At 47.6% G+C, this 10,886-nt stretch overlaps 2 protein-coding genes across 2 annotated transcripts; one reads left to right on the top strand and one right to left on the bottom strand.

Moving 5' to 3' along the window:
- Positions 1-1,902: 1,902 nt before the first annotated feature.
- Positions 1,903-7,460, top strand: LOC121834715. The gene is made up of 3 exons (XM_042288450.1): positions 1,903-2,224; positions 2,289-2,550; positions 6,979-7,460. Exons 1-3 carry the CDS (start codon positions 1,903-1,905, stop codon positions 7,454-7,456), a joined length of 1,062 nt encoding a protein of 353 aa, XP_042144384.1. The 3' UTR covers positions 7,457-7,460.
- Positions 7,461-7,521: 61 nt separating this feature from the next.
- On the bottom strand, positions 7,522-8,283 carry LOC121834716. The gene has a single exon (XM_042288451.1). The coding sequence runs from the start codon at positions 8,281-8,283 to the stop codon at positions 7,522-7,524; it is 762 nt and encodes a 253-aa protein (XP_042144385.1).
- Between the last annotated feature and the right edge of the window lie 2,603 nt (positions 8,284-10,886).

Below are 10,886 nucleotides of genomic sequence, written 5' to 3'. Positions count from 1 at the left end.
TGACCCCTCCGCCATAAGGTTGCTTCATTTTCCTCTCCACACCCCTCCACTCGCCTCCGTATGCCTTGTTGTCCTGCTGCCGGATTCATTGTTTCCACGCTTCTCGTCCTTCTTTTCCTGTAAATTACATTGTCCTACGTTCTCTTTTTATATAATTGTGTTTTGTTATTGTGGAATCGCTTTTGAAGTGTGTTTTTTTTACGTTTTTCTGCGTTCGGAGTCGTCGGTAATTCTTGCGACGCGATCACCGGCCGCGATGGCCCTTCCGTGGGTGGACGACCTGAAGCTTTGGCCGAAGATTCAGCGCTCATGTAAGTATCAAAGATGTGAACTGTGTTGAGTGTGACATGACTGAAACGGGTAGCATTCCAGTGATAAGCTGAGAGCGGTCGACGCCGCGATAGCGAGTTATCACCTGTGGACTCGGTCTTGTTTACATTGCTTACTGGGGTATTCCGCTCGCTCGCTCGCCGTTTTAAAGTCAGCGTTGTAGGTATTTGAGCGGTGATTGTGTCAAACGTCGTTTCTGTGTGGCGGAATAGGAGTGTAAATGTTTCGATCATTCGCGGTGTGTCCGTACACAACGCGACACTGTTAACGCGTCAAGCAATCGCTGGTTTTTGCTGTCTTTCACTTAGAATCGAGAGGCTGTCATGACAGCGTCTCGATTCTGAGAGAGAGACAGCAAAAACCAGCGATTGCTTTAGCGTCTCGATTCTGAGAGAAAGGCAGCAGAAGCCAGCGATTGCTTGTTCGCGTTAACGTTGTCGCGCTCTGTACGTACGCACCGCGAATGATCGATGAGCGGTACATGAGTTATCACCTGCGGACTCGCGGTCTAGTTTACATTACTTAGTGGGGTATTCCGCGGGCGCTCGCTCGCTGTTTTAATGTTAGCGTTGTACGTATTTGAGCGGTAATCGTGTAAAACGTCGTTTCTGTGTGGCGGAATAGAAGTGTAAGTCTACCGCTCATCGATCATTCGCGGTGCGTTCGTACAGAGCGTGACACTGTTGACTCGATCAAGCAATCGCTGGTTTCTGCTGGCAGCTAGCTGTCTCTCTCTTAGAATCGAGACGCTGTCATGAAAACTACTGCCGCCATCGAAAGTGGTCATCTGGGGCACTAATATAAGCGGTAAAATGTTGTGGCCACTAATACCATTTCGAAGTAAAATTCGAAAAAGCGTGTATCATGTTGGCACTGACAGTATATATAGCTAACTGGACGAGACGGTAGTAATTTGGTGATATGACGAAATTTAGATTCTTTTAAGTGCATGACTGAGTTTGCTGCTGAGCTAGTATATTAAAAGCGGTCAATTGTTCTGTTTACTTCATTTGACTGGTTCCCCACACAGCTGCAGAAGCTGGGAGCATAGGCATATTTCAATGCTATCCACGTAATGCCACATCTTCCAGTGCCCCTCATGTAGTATTAATTTGTTGGGTGTAGTTGATTTATGCAGCACTGTGATTTTTTATGTGGTGCATGCTTCTGAGACTTGAACGCTCTCATGCACTGCCCCGTGAAACACGCGCCCGAGTTGCAGGTTTAGTGCCCTAGAGGCTTAAAGCTCATCTCATTTCGCTTCGTTTCTTAGCAAAATTTAAAATGTACTTTGAATTTGAGTAGCTTGATTAAGACACCCTTTTTACAGTTATCTACGAGTACATGATTACCAGGCAAGACATTGATGGCAAGCCATCGCAGAATTTCAAGGGATTTGTCGAGGCGCCGAACTTGTTGGACTCTGGCCACGTCGGAGCAATCCTCGTGCGTCCAGAAGCTGGACTCTGTGAACTTCAATTCCAAGTCAGGTCCTCACAGACAGTGTCTAAACTGTACGAGACACAGGTCACCTTCACAAACAATGTGATCACAAGCATCGTCTGCTCCTGTATGGCTGGGCAAGGGCAGTCGAGCTCACACGCAGCAGCACTTCTGTTCAAGGTTGCAGAAGCATCAAGTAGAGGGCTGACTGGGTCATCATGCACCGATGTACTGTGCAAGTGGAACGCTTCCACTGCAAAGAACGTGGTACCCGCACCCTTGGAAGTCATCTACGGACTCAAGTCAGGCAAGGCTGGGTTCCCCCAATTTGACAGTCATAGGGCACTCCAAGAACATTTCAAGCGCTCTGGCTTCAGGAACATAGAGGGGACCATCCTGGCATCTGTGATGGACGCCCAACTGAAGAGTGCTCCCCTTCAAGTTGTGAGAGGTAATGCCAAACAATTTAATTGCTTCCTTTCATTCCTTGATGCCTTGTGTGAACAACTTTTCAGGCCCCCAGTCCCATGGTTACCACTCCGGCGAGCTCCTCTGTGGCCCATGCAAGAGCTTCTACGACGCCAACGTGGCACTGACCGCAGCAGCGATAGCTTCGCTGGAGGAGCAGACCCGGGGCCAGGACAGCAACCAGTGGCAGACTGCACGAAAACTGCGGATAACTGTCAGCACGGCTGGGTCCATCCCGAAGACGGCCTCCCCAGAGAAATGGATCGCCAGGCGTCTGAACAATACCTTTCGTGGGAACGAGAAAACAAGGCATGTATGTATTCAGGTTTATGTTGGTGCAGACATGGATTATTCGAGTACTCTCAGAGCAGCAAAACGCTGAATCATGTGAACAGAACAGCGCACAAAAAGACAAGGACAGGGAGTAAAGAACATGCACAACACAAAAGCGCTGACTCGCAACTGAATTTATACACAAAAGAAAGAAGAAGAGGACGTTCTGAAAGACTTGCAGGGCACACAGTGCGTGTCACACGCAACATAACACCATTTAACTACAATGTGTTTGCCCCATAGTCCGATCTAAAAACAAGGTTTTGGTTTGTTTTTAAACCGAAACCTTGTTTTTAGATAAAAAAAACCAAAACATTGTTTTTAGATCGGACTATCAAACCGAACCGAAACCTTGTTTTTAGATCGACTGGCTGAATTTCGAAGCTCTAACCAAATTTAATAAAAAGAAAAAAAATTCCCCGACGTTTCGGGACCAGCTTGGTCCCTTGGTCACGGGTGACTGTGAGTTGAATGGGAGGGTGGGGGAAGCCGCTTATGTAGGCCGGTTGCGATCGCTGCGTCCGGGTTTTTCCACGAAGCGACGAAGCCCTGACACATATTTGGTTAGGAGACTGCCCGACGACCTGTTGATGTTACCTTTTGTTGTCAAGATGTACCAGAATTCTAAGTGCAAACGTTTACGCCGGTATCGTTCCGCGCCCTAGACCTCGCTTTTGTCGATGGACACACGGTGACCCAGTTTCTCAATGTGTTCAGCGAGGACGCTGGATTGAACGTCATTCTTTTTCACGTCATATTTGTGGCGGCGGAAGCGTTCCGGGAAGTTCTTGGATTCCCTCACGTAGGCTGCAGGGTAGTCCACGCACGGGATGCGATAGATGAGGCCTTGGAATGTCTCCTTTCCCGGTCTGTGCTTGGGGAGGAGAAGTCGGTGAGGGATGGTGGACACTGGTCTGTGAATGACCGCAATTCCATGTTTACTAGGGACGTGTCCGATGGTCTGGCTGACGTTCCTCACGTATGGCAGGCACAGATGACTCGAAGGAGCTGGGCCCGTGAAGAGGTGGGGACGGCGCAGCTTGTAGACCCGATTAATGAACCTTTTGAAGTAGCCGTTGTTTGGAAGGTTGGCATTGATCTTGTTGACCTCTTCCCAGAGAGACTCTTCTGTCGAGCACACAGACATGGCACGTCTGAAAAGCGCAGTGACCACCGACATCTTTTGGGTAATAGTCAAAGTTCAAGCACCTTCTGGTGTGCGTAGGCTTCCTGTACACCGAAAAGGCAAGCTTGTCTGAAGTCTTTTTTACACTGACGTCCATAAACGGAAGCCCACCATCCTTCTTGCGTTCCACCGTGAACTCAATAGCAGGTTCGACCAGATTTAGGTGTTGGCAAAGATGATCGATTTCTGTCTTTTTAACGAAGCAAAACAATTGTCTACATAACGAAGGAAGATCTTCGGCTTTGGCACGAACAAAGCAAGGGCTTGCTCTCAATACACGTTTCTGGACATCAGGGTAAAGAAGACTTTAGGCAAACTTACCTTTTCGGTGTACAGGAAGCCTACGCTCACCGGAAGGTACATGAACTTTGACTCTTACCATCCCACAACCCACAAAATGTCGGTGGTCATTGCGCTGCTCAGACATGCCATGTCTGTGTGCTCGACGGTGAAGTCTCTCCGAGAAAAGGTTAACAAGATCAAGGTCGACCTTCAAAACAAAGGCTACACCAAAAGGTTGATTAGTCGAGTCTACAAGAAGCTGCACCGTCCCCGCCTCTCCACGGCCCTGGCTCCTTCGAGCCGTCTGTGCCTGCAATACGGGAGGAACGTCAACGAGACCATCGGACGCGTCCTTCGTAAACATGGAATTGCAGTCACTCACAAACCAGTGCCCACCATCCGTGACCAACTTCCCTTCCCCAAGGACAGACCGGGAAAGGAGAAAGATCAAGGCCTCATTCAGCGCATCCCGTGCGCGGAATGACCTGCAACCTACGTGGGGGAAACCAAGAACTTCCAGAACGCTTCTGCCGCCACAAATAAGATGTGAAGAACGACGTTCAAGCCAGTACCCTTGCTGAATACGCAGCGAAACTGGGTCTCCGCATGTCCTTCGACAAGTGCGAGATCTTGGGCACGGAACGACACTGGCGTGAACGTTTTCTCCTAGAATCCTAGTACATCCAGACAACAAAAGGTAACATCAACAGGTTGTTGGGCAGTCTCCCAAGCGTCTGTGTCAGGGCTTCGTCGCCTCGTGGAGAAACCCAGACGCAGAAATCGCAACTGGCCAACATAAGTGGCTTTCCCCTCTGTCCAACCCACAGTCACCCGCGACCAAGGGACCAAGCTGGTCCCGAAACATCGGGGAACTTTGATTTATTTTTATTAAAATTTGGTTACAATTCCGAATTTCAGTCAGACTATTATTTTCCTAACCAGAGAGATTTCTGTTGAAAAAACTTTTTACGTTCAAATGTTTTTAGATCGGGCTACGGGGTAAAGACATTGTAGTTAAATGGTGTTGTTTCGCGTGTGGCACGCATTGTGTGCCCTGCATGCCTTCAGAACGTCCTCTTCTTCCCTTTGTGCATAAATTCAGTTGAGTCAGCGCTTGTGTGTTGAGCACGTTTCTTCTCTCTGTCCTTGTCTTTTTGTGTGCTGTTCTGTTCACCATGTCATCATAGCAACTTTCCTAGCTTACAACACTTTTGCTGAATCATATGCTTTCTACATGCTGCAACAGCTGCATTCATATAACCGCATGAACACCAAACGGAACTGTCAGTTGATGCTGTCTGTGTCAGACCACCAGACCATCACTGCATCAGCACATGCTGATGCACTGACGGTCTGGTTGTTAAGCTTGGTGTTTTATTTTCATTAAACATTCAGTTGAAGTTGAGTGCTAGTCCTGTCCATTTCTCCCCTGCGTCTCCGTTTGTTTGCGCGCTGCTACCAGTTTGAAATCGTGAACCAACTCGCCTGCATCGCCACATTGATCGACTTTGAAAGGACTCTCCTAAAGCTGCTTGCAACATTTCATACTATTCAGCACCAGTTTTCCCGAGGCGGAAACAGAAATTGATGCGCAGACGCTGCTTAACTTTCTCTTCCTCGATCTTGAAGTGCTACGCACACTGCAGGTAGCCATTCACTTAGAGGGTTCTGCAGAGAAAATTTGAGGAGATGACGGTTTCCGGTTATGCAGGCAACACAGAGTTGTCATCTGTGCTACCTTGTTGCCACTTTACTGCGAGTTATAGCTTCCCTGAAAGAAAATCAGTCCCAGAATTAAATGATCAGCCCTCGTAAATAGTAACAACCATGAGAAATTGATACATGTCAAGAATTCATAAAAGAAACTAAAATCATCTCAAATGCAGTTGGGCCGAGGCGAGAGCACTGGCCTACGGATCCCCATGTGGCGGGTTCGAATTCCGGCCGAGGTGCTCGCAATCTGACGGAGGCTTATTGCGGAGAAGGCGCCGTGCAACCGAGCTTTCGGTTGCACGTCAAAAGATCCCCAGGTGGTCGGAATTAATCCTCAGTCCTCCGCTGAGGCGTGCCAGATGCCCGTCGTTGGTTTGGCTCGTAAAACTCCCAAATTTGACTTTGATTTCAAATGCACTTGGCATGGGAGTGCAGAATGCTTGGGTACAGGAACTAAAACCGATTACTTCAGCATGAAGAACACTTCAAAGTGTCAATGAAAAAGGTTTTTACAACATGATGCCCATTACAAAGTAGCCGTCCGACTTTTCGGACCTTGATGCGATTCGGAATAAGTGAATAATTGGGCAGTCTGAACGGGCCCCAATGTTACCAACGGCTACATGCCAATATTAGAATAAGCAAGCATGTCCGAAAAATCAATTCACTGCCTTACTTCGTTCGCTGCTAGGCTAATGTGGTGGTGGAAGAATTCATAAAAGAAAAAAAAACATTTTAGATGCATTGGGCATGGGAGTGCAGAATGCTTGGGTGCAGGCACTAAAACTGATTACTTCAGCATGAAGATTGCTTCAAGGTGTCAATAAAAAAGATTTTTACAACATGATACGCGTTATAAAGTAGCCATTTGACTTTTCGGACTTTAATACGATTTGAAGTAAGTGGATAATTGAGCAGACTGAACAGGTCCCAGGCCACGGACGGCTACATGCTAGTATCAGAATAAGCAAGCATTTCCTAATAATCGATTCGCTGCTTTACTTCGTTCACTGCTCTGCTAATGGAAGTTACGTGATTGTTGGACCAGTTAGCCAATGGTTTTGCATTGTGTCTGCGCATACTCACGTGCAGGGAGCAATGTCAAGCCTTCAAAAGAAGGCTTGACCGTGCTGCTTTCGTTGCCCTGTCAGCTTGGCGTCGAAAAGTGCAGAGAGCGTGAGCAGTGGTGCTGATAAATTTACTGTTTTCGTTATGTTTGGCAGACATGGCAGGAAAACCGAGCCGAAAGCCAGGGCTTGGTATGAAGATGACCAGGACTGCGTAATACGGCTCTGCGGCTTGACCGTCCACGAAGGAAACCCATGGCTGGCGGCCAGCCCAGGTGGCCTGAAAGCAGCTGGCAACGTGTTAGTTGAAATCAAATGCCCGACACCAGACACTCTAAAAAAGTATGGCTCTCTAGAGTGCCTTTTTGCATCTGGCAAGTATGAAGTTAGGTATGATGGCCCAGATCTTATACTCTCGCCCAAGGGGAAAAATGCATATTACACGCAAGTGCAGCTACAACTGTATTGCTCTGGGCAACACTCATGTGACTTTGTGGTATTTGCAGAGAAGAAGGGCTACGTTGCTAAAGTGCCATATAACAAGGCCTTCATTGAGAGCTTGCTCCCAAAACTGAAATCACTTTATTTCGAACATTACCTGCCGGCACTTGTTGACCAGCATGCAGGTTTCTGAAATGCCAAAGTGCCAAAAAAGTAAACATTCACCAGAAGGACCACTGCTTACGAGTGACATTTATTTCAGTCTTCCTTAATAAGCGATGGCCGCAGATTGCAGATCCCTGCGATGACAGTCAAGGTGTTGTCAATACAATTGCTTCTTGCAAAGATCGACGAGGGTATATACTTCAAAAACTGAAAACACTCCACGCGGCGAATGGACCTTTCAACATGAATCCGCAGTTTAGACAAGCGACGCGAGTAAACCACTTCAGCATCCGAGAGCTGCTTTTTCTGCTTTCTGAATGAAGGAAGTGACAGTTTAACTCCATAAGGCAGCATGTCTTCAATGGTAAAGCCTTTATCTGCTAAGATTTGATCCCCTGGCAGAAGACATCTCAGCAGCCTAGAGTATGAGGTTATGAACCGGTCACTTGCACGGCCTCCATAGGCTTTTGAGATAAACATTATAAAGCCATTTGATGCGATCACATGGAGAACTTTGGCTGTATTGTGACTTTTGTAGGGGCTGTACGTCCGCCCTCTCTTTAGCATGTTTTGTGCCCTGTCAACAAATATTTCGAAACAGTCGATTATGCATGTTGTACGTGGAAAATCTCCGAACACTGACGGACGCGTTGAGGCTATCGTCTCTTGTGGTAGCCATATAATTAGGTACTTGCGCGAAATATCTGCAAGTACATGAATCCAAAACTTGAAAATCTTGCTTGCCAAACCTACAGAGCCCTGGAAGCGGAATGCGAGATCTACGAGCAACAACCCTAACCTAAGCCTCATGAGAGTAAGTAAAATCTGGTCATTCACAGCAAGCTTACAAGTCATTTTTGCCTCTGACGACGCAACTCTGGTGTATTCTTCAAACAGTACTTTTGATAGACCTGTGAAAAACCGGAATTTTTTGGCAGGCAAAGTGTCACAAACTGAAAATGCCGTTTGTGTGGCACGTGTAGCTCTGGTTACCACAACAGAGGAGATTGGTGTACAGTACGAGTGGTCCATCTACTGTCCAACTTCGCACTGTATACCAACTTCTGCCTTCCGGATGCCACTACTGCAAGTGCATTGGGGGGCAAGAGTTGGGCTTGGTGATAGTTCATGTACGTCAATATCCTCCCCTTGGGGGGCACCACAATCCACAACCAAAGACGGTGGAGCTTGAGGTGGAGATTGGGGTGGAGTTTGAAGCAGAGCTGGCGGCAAGTTGGACAGCGCGCTGCTTGAGTGCACACCAGCGGGTGTAGCCAGTGCTGCATGTCTTGAGAGTGGGCGCCGGGGTTGCTTGCGCCTTCCCCTCTTTTATGCGACCTTCAAATAAAAGATGCAAATGATGTTGGAACAGTTATATCAACATAGAAATGTGAATAACCACACTTAAGCTTGGACTGGGGAGAAAAATGGAATACAGGCAGTGAAACGATCAGTGCTGTCTATGTCCACATTCTGCCTCGTCGGTGCCTGCTTTTATGGATCAAATTGTTTTGCCAAGGTTTAAAGTGTTTCCAGCACCCCCACACTCAAATGTCTGCAATTTGCACATGCACTTTTTGTTTTACCAAGTGGCAAATCCTGGTGCTCTGAATGGTAATTTATTTGTAGATAGACATAATTCATACAGTACAATGTTTCATACCTCGAGCATGTTTTACAGTACAGACCCACTGTACCTGTGAAATAGTTGAGCCCTAATATTTTTCATTAAGCGACTTTTGATGGCATGCTTTAAAAGGAAGTAGTGTGTCCATTTGACTCCAAAAGTCAGAATTGTCACCGGAGCTTACCTCATTTGTAGTCCTCAAGTTCAATGCCGGGTATGGATTTGTCTCAGTCGGCCTACCTTCAACGAAGTGAATGGAGCAAACCTGTTGATGTGAACATATATCAGTTATAGTGTGAGCGTACCGTCTTAATGTTAGCATGGTCGATAGGTAAGTTATGCTATTATCAATGTACTGTTTACACCTGACCTATTTGTGGAAGATGTTGACAGAGGTTAAATCAAAGGCGTTCACAACACCAAGCATATACAAACTTTGGAAATTGAATCGAGGTGCATGCGGGGATTGTACTAGGTACGCGCGATGGCGTTTGCAGCAGTAATGGTTGAGAGATCTAGATCAACTAAGATGTTGCACGCGTGTTCGTCGTCGCCTCATTTTCGTTTACTTCAAATCTAGTACACGTAAGGCGAGCGCGTGCAGCGTGTCTGACTACATTCGTCGCGTGCCCCAGGGTGATTGGGAAATTCGCAAATAATCTCTTCACGATTCTAGGTTTTTAATTCACGAGCGAGAGGCTCGTGCTGGTGTTCGTGTACACGCGCGTTCTGTACCGGCTACCATTACCTTCCGAACCAGCGATGTCTGAAAATAATTAGGAACCTGATCCCCCATGAGATGGCTACGGGTTCATTTAAAGTCTGTTTGCCTGTTTCGACCCCACCCCCAAGAGCAGGGTCCGTCTACGGAAACGGCGGCCGCGTTGTCGGGCAAAGTCCGTTAACACGTGCCGTACTAACCTTTGCATGCTTGCTGGGGTTCAGATTTTTCCGCTGCAGGTTTGCGACCCACTTACCGTCGAGTTTCCTCGTTTTTCTCGCCTTGGGGAAAGCAGTACAAGGCATATGGCTGCAGGCACGGGCAGTCTTGATGTAGCAGCGACGCATGTACTTCGCACGTGGAGGCGTTCCACGCCTTCAAAAAACCTCCGCAATTTTTGCAGCCTACGACGGAACATGTCTTACCGGCCCGGTACGAGCTTTGTTTCTTTCCTATGGCACTCATGTGCTGTTAGAGGCTGGGAAAAGGCGCTGAAACGGAATGCTCTCCACACAACCCCACTGCGCCACAGCAGCAACCACGCCGATTTGAAGCAACCTTATGGCGGCTGCAGCGCCAGCGCCCCTGTGGGTCGGTCCGAGAACTACAGAAATGAAAAGGTGTGTATTGTAATCACTGGCATCCGTTTGGAGGACGAATGGAGCATTGAGATTAGGAAGTTTCAGAGATGCAGTATCCGCAATAGCGCTTGCTAACGTTTTAAACGCTTGTTCCTGAGCGGAAGTCCAGGTTCATGGAACCTCCCGGCGTAATAGCTGGTGAAGGGGCCGGGCCAAATCAGCGCTGTTGGCAATAAACTCGCGGTAGAATCCCACCATGCCAAGGTACCGTTGTAAACTTTTTTTGTCTCGTGGCTGGGGAAATTCTATAATTGCTCTGAGCTTCTCTGCTTGCGGCTGGAGGGATCCTTGGTCGACCACGAAGTTAAGAAGCTCCACTTTGGGTGATGCAAGTTGCACTTTTGACGGGTTAATTGTGAGACCAGCTTCACTCATGCGCTTCAGGACGACCTGCAAATGGTGAAGGTGGTCCTCGATAGTATTAGACAGCACTATTACGTCGTCCATGTAGGCCATTGCATAGTTAGAC

Source organism: Ixodes scapularis, unplaced genomic scaffold (genome assembly GCF_016920785.2).
Source record: "Ixodes scapularis isolate PalLabHiFi unplaced genomic scaffold, ASM1692078v2 ptg004985l_1__unscaffolded, whole genome shotgun sequence".
Lineage (NCBI taxonomy): Eukaryota > Metazoa > Arthropoda > Arachnida > Ixodida > Ixodidae > Ixodes > Ixodes scapularis.
This window is presented reverse-complemented; position numbering and strand designations above follow the sequence as displayed.